Below are 16,277 nucleotides of genomic sequence, written 5' to 3' on the forward strand. Positions count from 1 at the left end.
GTCAGACAATTCTCTGATTGTGGTAGCTTTTACTGCTTTATGAATAGGTCTTCATTTTCTCATTTTTGTCTGTTCTTTTTACTACTGACACACTCACACACACTCACACAGAGAAATACGACACTTCCTTTCCAGCCTCACTGTTGTTTAGATTTCAACACCACGCCTTTCACAGGGATACGGCTTCAGCCTTCCCGGTAATTCCACTTAAAAGTAATGATTAACTTCATATCTTCTGAAGTCTGAGGCGGCATATGCAGAATTTATTGACGAGCCAAAAGGACTGTGGGACCACAAGCTCTGAATAAGGGCTCAGGAGAAGCAGCAGTTCTCGAGAGGTCATTTTGGTGAACAAGACTTAACAGACATCTGGTTAATGAATCCGGCTTTAAGGTCAGCCTTCCATCCTGTCTGCAGGAAAACACCTAGTGTGCATTTACCAAGAGCTAATTAGGTTTGATGGTTCTCTATGTTACAGAGAAATGTGAAAGATTTGACAATGGGATTCACAGCATTGCACACGCTCTGGCTTCTGACTGCATTTGCTTTTACAACACAAGGTATGTGAAATTACTAAACTATACTAAATTACTATAAATTAGTATTTGCTGAGTAGAGTTTGAAATATCTGCGACAACTGTTTTGCAGCTTTGGATCATATTAACTTATCTGAACTATAAATTTAAATCTAAGTTAGTGTAAAAGGGTGAATATTCTAATAAAGATGTAATAATGGTGTGATGGCGTTACCTCCTCCAACTTTAAGACACAAAAAAACGAAACATGAAACATTTCTTTGTCTGTATCGTTATCTGCAGAGTTGGTGAAACTAAGAGTTAGTCCCAAGATTACCGCAGAGTGTGGCGAGCAAGTTTCCCTCAACTGCAACACATCCTCGGTTCATCATGGAATATCAATCAAACTTATGCAGTGGTTCAAAGAGGAAACACTTTTGTGTTCTGTGGACAGTAAAGGGATCACTACTGAACTCCACAGAGCATCTCTGAGTAACTTTACCTGTGAATATGAAGATGGACGGCTGTCGCTAATCTTCAAAAAGATGCTCCCTCCAGAGAGCAGAAAAAAATACACGTGTAAGCAACGCTCCAACAGAGGAGCACTCAATGAATCTACTAAAGTGGAGTTACAAGGTCAGAGTTCTTCAATTAAATTTTCCTATTAAAGCAAATTATAATATTGCAGAGTAATATGTTTAAACTTCTTAAACTTTTATTACAAAACACATTTTTACTTTGCTTTTGCATTGCAGTCTTCTTTTTTGCCTCTGCTTCCAAATTTACCAGAACACATATCAGACCAAATACAAAGAAAATGCATCTAAACACAAATGTTAATAATTAAGCAAATGTTAAGCAAATGTTTCCTTGTGATTCATCTGACAGCAAAAATTGGCGTAGGATTTTAATAGTTTCACGCGCTAAATGAGATTATTGAATGATGCGGTGTGCGTCGAGTGCATTTTAAAACTTTTCTCGTGGTTTTCCCTGCAGAGTGTGGTGGGATCGTGGAGGGTAAATTAACGACCACGGGACCTGTGTGCACCTTCAAGCAAGTCTACCCAGACGGAAATGTCCACTGGTTCCACGGCTCCCGCAACCTCTCAGATGGATCTCTGAAACAGTACACCGGAAAAAGTGTGGACGAACAAGGCTGGCTTACTATCCACAGTTACCTGGAGCGGAACAGTTCACACGGGCCTTACAACTGCTCCTTGAAGAGCACCGTGTCTGACAGATACATCGCAAGTATGTTGATACAGAATCCTAAACCCCAGAAGAGCACTAGAGGAACACACTCCAACGGCAACAAAGTTACAGCCCGGGAAAGTACCAGAACAATTTTTTGCCTTTTAATCTTACTTCCAGTTATATTTAAATAATGGAATTCCCACCACACGGAGTGTCACCAGACATAGGGAATGTGGGGAGGCATGAATCAATGATTAACACTGATTAGAAGCAACAAGGTACTGAGACTTATGGATTTTTTTGTCAAAACCAGGGCGTCGAGAATCAGATTAAGTGAGTCATCTTGCGTAATCCAAAGGCTTATCTTTCTTCCTTTGTGCTATTGGCTGACATGAACAAGAAAATTACACACCACAGTGAGGTGATAAGAAGACAGCCAGTAATCATAACAGTATAAAATGTGTTGTTGTTTGGCTTCAATAGAGGCTAGGAGAGAAATGCACAGTGGTTTCACGGATCTTTTTAAGAACACAAGGAGATGTTTAAATGGAAACACTCTCAGAGAAAATGCACTTTCTTATAATTGCTAAAGTGATTAAAAACTCTATACTGGTTCAGTTTAATCAGCAGCTATAAACCTTTCCATGGATGTTTTTTTCTCAAGCATGTCCAGCACTGTCATCTGTGTAAAAGTTCTCTATGAATGAAGACCATAAAAGGCTCTTTGTTAGATTTATTTCAGAAATACAGAACTGTCATGTAGCAAACCCCCTTTTCTTTCAGTCAAGCAATAAATCTGTATAGAGTTTCTGGACAGATGCTGCCCTCTGGTGATATGTGCTGCTAACTAGAAGTAGCTGCTTTAGGAACCACTTGGGAGCAATAGGGCTGCTCGATTATGGCAAAAATGATAATCACGATTATTTTCACTGAAATTGAGATCACGATTATTTGACGATATTTATTTAACCCTTTAAGACCTACTATAGAACCAAGTCCACCAGAGCTTATATTATTTTTTTTTACATGCTGTAGTGCCATTTGTGGGAGCATTTCAAGTTGCTATACATCAATACAACTGTTATAGCCCATATTTTAATAATATGTATGCATTAAGTCCATAGTAATTACATAAATTGCAAAAAAGTGCAATAAACTACAAAAAAAATTGAAAATCGCTTTTGTTTTGTTTACATATATTTCTACTTGGAGAAATTTAAGAGGCTTATCCCTCAAAACTTTAAATACAATAAAGTTGCAAAAAATAGTTTACAACAACAGGAAATTTATTTTGAGTGTCTTCATAGTTTTATTTTGGAGATACAGCAATTTTTATATACTGCAGGAAAAACAAAAAACAATCCTATGATGCAAATTTGCAAAGAAAACAGCATGTGCATCATTTCACTGTGGGAAGTGTTACGAACAGCTGATAGGAACGGCAAAGCGTGTTTCTGGAATATTATGCTTTTGTTCCTGCAAGCGCTTTTTATGCAATTTTTGCAAAGCTATATGTGGAACGAAACCGTGACCGAGGACAAGCTGATGGCATCAGATGTAAGTACAACTCCTCCGGTTTCATATGCAAAACAAATTATTGCGCTAGCTTACACGGTTCAGGTTCTACAGGGATTTAAAAATAGTTACGCAAAACGGAGCGTGCTGCTCTGACCGGCTTTAAAGGGTTAACAATGACTTTAAAAAAATAATATAAAATAGTGTGCAACACCACTGAAGTTTTTTTTTTTTTAAACTCTCTTTTCAACCAACGGCAGTCACTCTCCAAATAACTTCTGCTTAGCTTTCCGAGCTTCCCTCGGGTCCTCTTAATCAGCGGTCTCCAACCTTTTTTGCGCCACGGACCAGTTTATGCCCGACAATATTTTCACGGACCGGCCTTTAAGGTGTCGCGGATAAATTAGGGAGGGGCTAATAATCGGCTCAGTCATTTTTAATGATCGTTGAAAGCCCAGATCGTAATCGTGATTAAAATTCGATTAATTGAGCAGCCCTAGGGAGCAATATGTTTTCATTCAACGAGCTGATTTACCACACTTTGCACCAGCCTGGTAAACATAGGCAATTTAGTTCAGAATCATTAATTCCAGGTGAGAGCTGATTGATATAAAGTAAATCAAATATCAAAATAGTTACATCACAGGAAAGCACAGGAGAAAATGTTGTGGTAATTTCACTTGCTGTCAGACTTAAACAATGAAAATGGAAAAGAAAAAAAATACACAACAATTTTAAACAGAGCGATGAAAATATCTTTTGAAGTGTGTGTGAGGTCCGTCTCTGGAGCACTGCTTTATGTGTGTAGCTGTTCAGTCCCATGAAAATAAAACTCTCGGCCACAATGTAGACTGTAAAAGATGACCTCTTTGACCAGTTTCCTTCTGAAACACGTCATACTCCAGGACATATTTGAACTGTTAGTCAAGCAACAAGTAATAGCGTGCATGTTCAAAATGCAGATTAAAGTTTCTCTTTTTTTCTTTTCATTAGCTAAAAAGTGATAATAGCCAGCTCGTTTGACTGGGGCTGTTCTTTAAGTAGCTTGTAACACACCACACATGAAAACCTGTTCATGCAATGCTCCTGGGTCTTTGACCCGGTGTTTTGAGTTTATTCTTTATTAAGTCTCCGTCTCTGGTGTTGTGCTACTTCCTGTTTTATATTGCCAGTCCCTCATCTTGTGTGCTTTGTGAAAACGTTTGCTTCCCATGTCTTGTTTTCCCTGATTTGGTTCACCTGTGTTCCTTAGTGTCTTCCTTTTTCCTAATTACCTCCTGTGTGTACTTAAGACCCCAGTTTCTTGTAGCACTTGTTGTGACCTCCCTCATGTTGTGTGCTCAGTGTGTTTCTTAGTTCCTTGTACTGTATGTATTTCTCGCTTCTGCCCCCATATTATTTGTCTCTTGTACTTTTTAGCAAGTTTACAGCAATGAAGCTGCCTTCTTTAGTTCATTTTCCCGAATTATGAGTCCTGCATCCGAGTCTGCAATCTTCCTGCCACACAACACTTTATGACAGGTCACCTTAGTTTCATAAAAATGCTTACAGTAAACTTGAGCAAGAATATTGCCTCAAGTCATTATTCATGCTCCTCATCTTTCAGTTTGCTTTTCAATCTCTGACTAGTAAGTCCTAAACGCCAGAGGACAAACCCCGCTCCAAGGCAAAAACTGAGCCTTTTAACGGCTCACTGCACCCTCTTCAGACAGAACATTTGAGAGGCTTTTCAAGTCAGAGTGACTCTCAGCTAATGCTCTCACTAAAGCAGTGTCATGTAGCAGACTGGCTGAGATCTAGTGGGTAAACCAATCCAAGGTCACATATTTGAGAGCTGACAGATGCATCCAGTTACAGTACAAACCTGACACAGTATACACAGACAGATGCACAGCACACACATCTATACACATGCAATGTCCTGACCACAAATGGAAGCCTAACTAATGCCTGCCTAACACAAACCATCGTCTTGACAATAAAAATGTTTTTACAATAATGTGGTTTTAATGTCCATAACTGGGACTTACTTACTTTCCACCCCATAATTGGGGAGCTCTATAAACAAATGTATATTCCCGCAGTGTCACAGCACATCAGTCCTGATATGTTTTATGAAAATGTTTGTGTTGTTTTAATGTGTTTTGCACCGAAATTGATCTGTCACATATTTAACTTTGAAAAATAATGCTAATGATGCAAATTAAGTGTTCTTGCAGAGAACAAAGCAAATTACAGAAATGTCAGCAAAGTAATTCTCTTGCAGACTGAGTGATAATGAGCTAATTAAATTTGAAATTAACAGTTTAATTCTGAATCTTAATGTAATGCTCTTCTGTCGGATGTTATACATTTGAAGTTTAAATAAAGATTTTAATCAAGAAAAAGAATAATGCATGTCTTTACAAGCAGGAGAGCTCAGTAAAGGACTTCCACTGTAGTTTTATCAATAGGAAATGACCTTACTAAAAAAAATCTGCTTTCTCGTTTTCCTTTTTTTTCACAATACTTTAGATTTTCTGAAAATTTAGCTATATGCTATAAACCTCATTTAAGAAAGGTTATTCAACTTTGTAATTTGTGCTGTGTCACTGCTGGAGAACTAAACAACACCTTCTGCAGTGAAACAAATAAAGCAAACACAGTAGCTCTGAGAATAAAACGTTCAACTTTCATAGCAAAATTCAGCAAACACAGTAAAACCTTACTGTGTTTTCTGTGTTTATTTGTGTCTTGGTCTATGCATTGCATACATCCAACATATGCATTTTATATACACTCCATTAGTGCACTCACACACTTTCACTATGACACTCAATATACCGAGTTTCTGAAAATGCTAGAAATAAATCAAAGCAGACCAGCTCATTGGTGCAATCCAAAGAAACACGCTTCAAAGCAGTTACTTGGAAAAACCCTCCAAAATCCCACAACTTTGATCTTTGAGGGGGAAGCCCTCCTATAGTCAGACAGACAAAGACAGCTCTGTTGAGCCTTTAGCTTTTTGTAATGATGATTTCATGAGCTTCTTCGGCAGTAAAAAATATTACAGAGAATTGGAATATAGTATCACAGATGCATCTTCAGTTACATAAGGCTTACTGTCAGTGTAGCTGGAGGATATATGGCCCATTGCTCCCTTTTTAACCTTAAGATGAATGTAACAAAAAGCTACTTGTTTTTACATAATAGCTCCACATTGAGCAGCAAAAATCTTGCTCAAACATGACAATTCAGGCGTAACTGGACTAAAAATGTCTACAAAAAAAAAAAAAGAGAAAGGTGACTCTGGAAAATCTGGTACTTATTCATTGTATGTTCAGCCACTTGGGGACCTCACATGATCCACGGAGCACCACTCTTCTATTCTTCTCTCTTACAATCCTAATTCTATTCTATTTTATTACCTTGTGTCCGCTCTCTCTTGACGTTTGCACATTTTACGGTCTGTCCTTATGCTTTTTGCACCTTTTCACCCCCCCACACACACACTCGCATGTTTCTGATCTGTGGTTTATTGGCACACACACTCATAGCGACACTCCTCTCCACCCAGACACTTGAGGCATAGCAGTCCCTCCAATCCTGAGGTTTTGACTTTCCAAAATTGAGTTCCTTTTGAAGATGCTACTTGCTAACGAGCAAGCAGATGGCCAAAATGTTTAAGTAAAAAAAAAAACCTTACTTCAGTAAACTGCTGTCTTTATTTTACGTTATTCATCTCAAGGTTATTATGGATAAATAGAACTAAACTAAAAAAAAACTGTGTTCAAAAGGTTCAGTGTTTTGATTTTAATAACTGTACTGTGACTCCTACATCTGGCATATGCCCTAAATATAATAGCAGCACTACATTAACTGCATAAACTGCATTAAAACAAGCAAGCCCCTCTGGAAACTAACTGAAAGCAAACTCATTCAAAAAGAAGAAGAAGAAGAAGTTACAAATAGAGGCAGAAGAAGATGGATGGATCATTGCTTTTAATTGTGATATCCACTTTTAACCACAAGGTGGAGCAACTTACAAACAGATAGTCGCCCTCTGGACAAACAACGATCCTAAACTAATTTCACGGTTAAGGACTCAGACTGTCCAAGCTGTCTTGGTCCGCTTGCCATGTAAATGGAGACAAATATATTACTTCACAACAAACAGTTTTCTTCACTAAGAGTTTTGTGAATTTGGTCTCACATTAAACCACTAACAGTTTGCTGAACAATTTGAACACAAATATCAAATGCATTATTACATTTATTTTTTAATTTTAGCTGAGGCATACATATTTCTATCCTCTACCAAAATGTTTTTCTTGTTAGCAGGTTTACTGCCCAGTTATGCTAAATGTTTGTACTGCAGAAATCACTGGGTGCTCTTCATAAAATTTGAAGCATCTCGACCTAAATAAATGCCCTGAGATGACGTGTGTTGTTCTAAATTAAATTCAGCTGAACTGAATCTTTTGTTTTCTTTAAAGATTTCTTGTTACTCTTGCAAAAAAAAAAAAAAGAGTCATGTTGAACAGGATATTTCCATTACCCCAGAAAACCTTGTCCCTGTTTTTATTAGTGATCATGTTGTCTTGTTGCATCATTTCTCAATGTTGGAAGTTGGTTTCTCCTGTGAGCACCTCATCTGGGCAAAGTACACAGAGGGGGGTGTACTATGTATTCACTTGGATGCGTTAGTGAGTGTATACAGAGGTTTCAGGTTATGTTCCCATGGAAACAGAGAGGTGTCTTACAGTGTGCCTTGGCTTCGACGGTGTGTGTCTCTGTGTTTAAGTGTGTGTCTGACCAATTATCCCAGTAAGCGAGAGTAATCTTCTCTTGGGGAGGTTTACATTATCACCTTGACAGCCAGGTGGTCATTGGTCAAGCCGATTGCTACAGCTCTATACCATACACAAAATCAGAGGGAGGGGCAAGGGGGAAGATCGAATGAGACAAGATAAGAAGCGGACTGACCGACAAACACTGAAGCAAGATAGATGAGAGCGGGAGGGGGGATAGGCAGGGGAATGGAAAGGGGAGATAAAAGCCAGATTATGTCAACAAACTGCTGAGATTTATGCGAAGCACTGATAGCCTGTTACCTAACATTACGGTAAATGGGAGTTGGCTTTGGATTATTTGGCCAAAAAGCTAGTAGAAGGCTACAGAAACCCTGTGCTTTCATTTACATGACTGCCCAAGACATTTAAAAAAAAAAAAAAAAAAAAAAACCAAACAAGTTTGACATATTTTATAAATCTATAAAAGATAACATCAATATCAGCTCACAACCCCAGTCTCTGAATGTCTCTGATGAGATCAGAATAACAACATATTCATCTGAAAGCAGCATATGTTTAAAGATATAATTGTAAGTGTATTTTTATATTTATAGTGAAATTAATACTATTTTTATAGCACCAATTCACAACAACAGTCACATCAAAATGCTCTATATTGGAAGGTAAAAACCCTAAAATAATACAGAGAAACCCCCAACAATCAGAAGACCCCCTATGGACAAGCAGTTGGCAGCAATGGGAAGGGAAAAAAGAAGAAGGAATCTCAGGCAGAACTGGGCTCAGGTCAACCATTGCAACTGGGTGAAAGGAAAGAAGAGATAAACAGAGAGAGACGGCACAAAACTAACTATAGGTGAGAGCGATGAAGATCACTTACTGATAATGGGTAAATACAGTATTGGTGTATAAATGCACAGAGAGTGAAAAGTCTAATATTAAAAGTAGAGAGTATTTGTTGCTCAAATCCAGACTGGGAGCTGGTTCCATATAAGACAGACATGAAAGCTGAAGGCTCTGACTTCCATTCTGCTTTTGATAACTGGAGGAACCACAAATAGGCCTGATGTCCAAGAGCAAAGTTCTGTGTTAGGATGGGAGATCTGAAGATATGATGGGGCTTGATTATTCAAGCTTTTGTATGTGAGGAGAAGGATTTGAAATGCCGCAGTTATTACTCTTGCTGCAGAGTTCTGAATAAACTCAAAGTTTTTCAGAGAGATTCAAGAACAACCTGATAATGATGAATTGCAATAGATGTAATAAATGTATGAAATCACTTTTGAGTGTCACTCTCATACAGGATGTTTATAATTTAAAGGGCATATTCTGATCAAAATGGCTCCACGATTCATCTCAGTGTTATTTTAATTTAATTTTAATTTTATTTATATATCAACAAATCACGACAGTTGCCTCAAGGCACTTTTAATTGTAAGGCAAAGGCCCTACAATACTCCAAAGAAAACAGAGACCCCCTGGGGTACATAGCCAATTAATAGAGACAGGTTGATCATTTTTAAGACTGATATAATTAATTAATGCTAGACTTCTTTGAGCAGTCTTGTAGGAAATTTTAAAAATCCCCTTAAGTTAACATTTAAGGAATGCCTGACTCAACATTTTTATCAGTGCTTTCAGAAAGACATCTGCTGTGTTTAATCCATTATTGTAAATTTAAATGTTATGATCAGACAAAAGAGGGTTTTCAGGAAATACTATTAAATGTTCTGTTTCACCCAGGATATGAGTCGGCATTATGGCATCTGTGAAGAGATCTCAAAACTGGATTATAGATGGCATACAGTTGGTGTCGTAAGCCACCGCCTCTGTTCAAAGATGGTCATTCACAGTGCTCTTGGGGACACTCCCATAGGGCTTAAAACCTGGGACTCTCTACCAGTTGCTCTTAGAACTGAAGAAGCTTCTCGGATGAGAGGTGAAACATCTTCTAGAAACCTAAAGAAGTCCAGAAGCTTTTCTTTCCAAGCTCCTTAAATTACGATGACCTGGATGACTGAGAACCTTCAGAGACATCTCAGTAAATTAATTTGTTGATCAATTATTAATTCATGTACTAACAGGGACTTAGAAGAGGGAGACCTAATGTTTAATAATCTGCATTTCACATGGCACTCCATGACTAACTTTTGTATATGAAGAAGATCTTGAAGGACAAGAACAAAAACGAGCCCCCAATTCGAGGTCATGAGAAAATCATTTGAAACCTTCACTGTTTCTGTACTATGATGCACTCTAAACCTTGATTGAAGCTAAATAAACCCCTCTTTTGCAAATGATCAGTGAACTGTTTGACAGCTACTCATATATTAGTAAAAGTATCACCGTAAAAGCTTGTTCTTCACATTACACCAGAGAGCCATAATATCTTTGTTTCTCAGTGAGCTAATGTTAGTGTTTCGTTCTTTTCCCAGTAACTACACATAAATCACAACAACACAGATCCGCTCAAAGGGAAATAAACATGGAAATAGCTGTAGTGTAGAAAATTTTAGTCTGAAAACAGATTCAATGGGCACTAATGGTTACGATTAAACTAATATCAGCTTTTGAGGCAATTCCCTAACAATATCAGCTGTTGTAGGCAGATTATTATTAACTGTAATATATACAAAGCTAATCTAATGTAGAACTAGAATGAAAATATAAAGCTGCAAATTAAAATAATAACTGTCATTTCTATCCTCTCATTAAGCAGCTGTAAACCTGCCCAATCGAAGGTTAGCTAGCATGCGTAGGTGCGATGTTTGATTTGGCAGCATGCTGTGGCTGGATTAATGTTTACTGAACAAATCATATCTTTCAGTGTTCTAGTACATAACACGTCTCTCTGTGTTTTGACTTTAATCTGACTTTTTTTTTTTTAGTTTGTTTGGTCAGAACAAATAGAAGTACTAATGCAGCGTGTAAAGCAGAGCCAGTAGGAGAAGTTAACTTACAGGCAAAGCAAGACAACTGGAGATTGATGCTACTTTGAAAAATTAAATTATGTCACTCAGCATTAATTAAAACCTCATCATCTTATTAAGGTGTAGGTGAATGAAAGTGAGCTGCATTTGTTGCTTTAGTAATAAGTACATTTCGCTCTGAAATTATGGGCAGAAAGAAAACATACCAAGCTGCATAGAATGGAAATCCTGTGTACACAAGTATTACCTGAGTAAATACACTTAGCCCTTTCCCGTTACTACAAGTGAGAGCACAATTTTACAACTCAACTCATCAAAACTGCAATTTTAGGTCATGGCTACTCATGAAGCAGTGGTGGGTCAAACACTAAAAGGGTGTACTATCTGTAAATTTCCCAGGTGACAGCACAGGAGGTGTAATTGAACACTTCATCTCTCTGCTGCACCATGGTTATTGCATGACATATCAGATACATGACTCAGCTATCTCTGTTGTTGCCATCGCTGACTGATTTTGAACACAGTTGTGTTATTCTTCTCGGCTTTTTCAAAGAAGTTGGTAGAGGGCAGGCTTGTCCATTTTAACCATTCACTGTGTATACAGACTCCTGGCACACTTTCTACAACAACTGTTGCTTCAGTAAGACCAATGCATGAATAACTCAGTGGTAAAGCTGAGCTGTGCCTCAGCTCCTTTCACCTCCAGCGTGGAGTGTATTGAACTGTTAAGGTAACATGGGAAAATTAGAAGAGTTGAAAGGTATGGAAAAACATCAATATATGCTCTCAAGCTATGTGCCAGAGCTGTCTCCCCAGGTATTCACAACAGAGACGGAGCAGCAACAAAAAGACTGGATGAATGAAGACAGAAGCTATTCATCTGAAGAGACCCTGCCTGTGGAAAGCCTCTAACAATCAGAATGTCCAGTCTTCTGAGACCCATAATAAGACTCCAAATATTACAGCAATTCCTGAGCTGTAGAATACATGTCACTGTTCAAGTCTTAATTTAATGTGTAGTGACTAAAAGCATATGGACTGTGAGAATTCCTTTTTTTTAACAGAATAAGCCTAAAAGTAAAGGAAGTCAGCATCAGAACCCCCCAAATCAACATCATGTTTGAAGCCCGTTCCTGTTTCTAACGATCAAAAACCGCATATGACCTGTGTCAGGGAGTTTTTATTGTTTTATTTGCTAATGCTTCAAAAGTTATGTTATACATATTTCACCAGACAGTTTTCTGTTAAAACAGGAAGCTGACCCTGTGACACTGACAAGAGACCAGCACAGAAATACATATCCGCAGAAGTTGACTTGCATTATATTATTCTTAGAAATTGACCTGCAACACACATACTCTGTGACACACACACACACACACACACACAGCTTGCATGCAGACAGACATCAGGACCTGCGTGACAGGAAATGTGATTATATTTGCATATTGACGATGTAACCTATAAAAATAAACGAATACTTCAGTTCGGTGTGATTTGCTCTGAGCTTTTCACCCGTGCAGCACGTTAACCTACACAAGTGTCTCATTGTTGTTTATTCACCTGACTGTTTGTTAACTGTAAATCTCTGACAACCTGTAAATCACATGATGACCTACAGTTCATATGTGAAAGTGCAGGTTCATGCTAATGTTCTTTCCAGCAAGATGTATGGAAAATGCATTGAAAAAAATAACAAGTGAGCCATGACTCCACAAATACATGTGCATGTGTTTTTCAATATTTATTTAAAACAGCCTTTTTTTTTTTGTTCCTCAAAGGAACACTCAAACACGCTTGTGCATTCATGCAGTTCACGGACAGCAACCAGTCATGTTTGCTTAGGTGTGTGTGCTAAAGGTAGAATTTCATTTGACTGCATGCACTTTGGGGATACTACGCACCACTGTAACCCTCACCTGTTAGACATATACAAGTACTGTGCAATACAGTACCATCTTGAGCCACCCCTCATTTCTGTGAATTTTGCTTCCTTAAGTGCTATTAAGTAACGGTTCTTCACACTTTGCGTCTTTTAGTGGTTTTTCCCTCCTTTTCCATCCAGTCCTTCTACCTGATCATTTTCAGATGAATGGGCTTCTTTTTGTTGTTTTTTGAAATATACAGTTAATTGAACGATTAGAGAAATAAAGCCTATATTTAAAAAATAAATTCCTCTTTCTTGCATATATTATTAACAAATGTTCAGCATTTTTTTTGTTATATAGTTGGCAGAGACAGACTTAAATTAAGCTGCTTTTAGTTGCACATGGATCACTAAAGCTTCAAGTAGCCTACTTGTTGCATAAACTCTGAGAGATATGGGTAACCCTCCCTTGCCTTGCCTGAATGGGCTATTGATTAACATATGTCGAAAGCTATCTTTGTGTGTTCTCTCGGCTCAGCCGCAACAATAAAACCCCTGCGAGGTGAAGCAAATAACATTTATCATCTTGGCACAAAATAATGTATTGTTGGGAAACCATGGTTTTGGCATTCGTGCAGATGTTACTTTAACACATACCACCCACCTAAACATTACTGCTGATCAACCACACTCATCAAAAGGTAAGAACTTTAAAGAACCATATTCCATTACCTCCCCAAATATCTCCTTTTTCTTTTTATCCCTGGTAATTTGCAGTTATTGTCATTGTCCTACTTCAATCTGCAAATTTGACACTCCACCATCCATTCTCTTCATAATCAGAAGGGCATTGCACAAGAGACAATACTGGTGGCTCATTGAAGGTTCAGTGTGTTCACAGAATAAAACCCAGATGGTCAGGTTATATTCCACTGCATCAATTTTCTTCCATCTGCCATCCTCATTTATTTGAGTAATCGCTAAAACCCAGGTATGCCTGCCTATATGGCAGTAATTGTAACAAGGGGCTTCAATTCTCATTTGTCATTTGGTCTGAGTGCTTTAAACTTTTGCTTTCCATGATCAGATTGTATCATCAATCAGATTAGATCGATCTTTTGACAAAAGGAATGGTATGGTGAAAAACAATAAATTGAGAAAGGAACTTTATCTTAAAGTACATAGCAGGCTGAGGTGACTGCTGTTGTGATTTAGCACTAATAAACCTGTAGGCAGGTTACTCTTGAAAGGGGGTCACAGTCCTAAGATGACAGAGCCAATTTAAAGGGTCTTCTAAAAAGATGGTGTTTGTCACAGCAGATAATTGGGGTTTTTTTTTAACAAAGATACTGTGATAGAACTATTTTCACTTACCATATGATGATAGATGACTCATACTGGGTCTGGAAATTGAGATGGCAAAGTACTTATTTAAAAGTCGCATGTAGGCACTGTTACTTTGTGCTGTGCAGCTTCGTACCTTTACATTTCATCTCTACAAATTAAATGAGACAAAAATGTGTCAAAATGAACAAACATGGCTATTCGGCATCTTTATGACGTTCTTTGTGGCAGATAATCAATCGTTACTTACTCCTGTGTGAGGCTTTTATGATGCACGACACTTTTAAAGGGTGTTTTAAGCAGCTTAAAAACCCAACAAAAACAAAAACTCAACACTCAGGAAAACTGACATAATGATATCATGTCACTAAGACACAGATTAGGTTAGATTAGACTGGAATACTTGGTGCAAAGAATTAGCACTTAACAAATCAGTAATGCAAAATTTCTAGCAGTCCTATATATGCATGCATATTAGACATAAATGCATTTTTTGGAAAGGTTTGTAGACAGAGTAAAAAACACTCTCAGTATTAGTGTAACCTTTCTGAACAACAGAAATACAAACTTAGCCACACAGATTAGCCTGAAGAGTTCTTACGAGACAACTGTATTTTATTCTAACCTCAATGAGGATTGAGCAACAAGTCCTACTTCACACCTGTAGGTCATCATTTCAAACTAGAATTAGTCCTGACCAGAGATTTTCCTACTCATTAATTTAAATTATTACTAAAGGTTTACTATTTGGGGTTAATTATTTAAATGTTTAAAATGTTTTTGTCCTATATCTAAGAAAGAATATTATCTACACTATATTATGGGAACACTGAAATGTATTACTAAGTATTGCATAGGCTACCATAACAACATCAGCAAAAGTGTTAATGCTTCAACAAACCAAAATCCAACCCTCTCACTGTTTTTTTTTTTTTCACTCAACCCAAGTCACTAAAGGTTTTTCTGTCTTGCTTTTTTTCTCCTGTTTTGACATTTGATATTTATGCATGATTGATGTTAAAGGGCATCCAGACTGTTCGTGAGAGAGCTTCTGTCTATGTTTGACCTTGTTTATTTAGTTCATCCATTTACCTCACTTTGACCCCAGTTTCCTTTAAACAACACATTAAATGTTATCTCGAAAACATTTCTTTCTACTGATTATAACTGCAATAAAATGATACTGATTTACTATGCAGATGCATACAAACGCAATCAAGTCTACTGCCTTTTAATGATTTCATAATTTTAGTGACATTCAAATGAGTTAACATATGGTCTGATGCATCACAAGATGTGCATCACAGGAAAATGTAAGAAAAATTGCGACAGACTGTTGATTTTTATGACCCTTATATACACAGTCTAATGTCAAACTGATTTTAATGACAAGCAGCTTGCAGTACATTATAACGCACTCAAGAAAAACATTGTCATTTATATTTGTAAAATAATACTGAAATGAAAACCTGTAACGTAGAAAAGTGCAGCATAATGTTTGCAGTATTAAACAGTGATATCAAAAAACAGCACTACATGCAACATGATTCAAAATGACCCACATAAACAAGAGAAGATTGCACAGATTCTTAGTTGCCCAGTAATGATTTTGCTTCCCTGCCAGAACTAAAGAGACTGCCAAACCTTTGTTTTTACAATCAGCTCTGTTTGTATGCTCATACTGGCATGAGCATCACGCAAGATAACCTAAGGCTATGATGGAGACAAGTCAGTCACGCTTAGCTGAAGTCATGGAAACAGACATTTGGATTCACTTTGACACCCTCACCTCACTAACTTCGAGAATCTATAAACTGGCAGGACAGCATCTGACTTTCGGCTTTATTCTATTACTCTAATTAAAATGATCTATTTTAACTTAAGTGCTCTGTTTTTTGCAATGCGTTCTCAAACCATACAAATGTAATACCATTTTGCCAGATGCCACCTGTGTCTCCCTGCTGCACAAAAGGTATCCTTGGGCACTGATGTCTTGACTCAATATTGGCTTCCAGAAGGCATAAGTGGTTAGTTTGTTTCGACGCTGTAGTTCTCTCCTTTTGTGACCTGTATCCATTGCTTTTTATTCATTTTTTTCATTTTCATCTGCTTTTTATTTCCT

At 37.5% G+C, this 16,277-nt stretch overlaps 1 protein-coding gene across 2 annotated transcripts; it reads left to right on the plus strand.

Annotated features, from left to right (window-relative positions):
- Window positions 1–283: 283 nt before the first annotated feature.
- On the plus strand, window positions 284–5,640 carry LOC308396333 (uncharacterized protein). Of its 2 annotated transcripts, XM_080881546.1 has the most exons (4): window positions 284–393; window positions 479–560; window positions 819–1,151; window positions 1,512–5,640. In XM_080881546.1, the coding sequence occupies exons 2-4, from the start codon at window positions 500–502 to the stop codon at window positions 1,898–1,900; spliced, it is 783 nt and encodes a 260-aa protein (XP_080737672.1). In that variant the 5' UTR covers window positions 284–393; window positions 479–499; the 3' UTR covers window positions 1,901–5,640. The 2 variants fall into 2 exon arrangements, with proteins under 2 accessions (XP_080737672.1, XP_080737671.1); XM_080881545.1 differs by having other exon boundaries at window positions 309–560.
- Window positions 5,641–16,277: the final 10,637 nt, after the last annotated feature.

The sequence above is a fragment of the Rhamphochromis sp. 'chilingali' genome (assembly GCF_963969265.1).
Source record: "Rhamphochromis sp. 'chilingali' genome assembly, chromosome: 4".
NCBI lineage: Eukaryota > Metazoa > Chordata > Actinopteri > Cichliformes > Cichlidae > Rhamphochromis > Rhamphochromis sp. 'chilingali'.

Bases quoted from the DNA above. Each gene is read 5' to 3' on its own strand.
- LOC308396333 (XM_080881545.1), top strand. From the start codon at position 470: ATGTTACAGAGAAATGTGAAAGATTTGACAATGGGATTCACAGCATTG. The intron at 561-818 runs GTATGTGAAATT...CGTTATCTGCAG, and splicing joins ATTTGCTTTTACAACACAAG to AGTTGGTGAAACTAAGAGTT. The intron at 1,152-1,511 runs GTCAGAGTTCTT...TTTTCCCTGCAG, and splicing joins TACTAAAGTGGAGTTACAAG to AGTGTGGTGGGATCGTGGAG.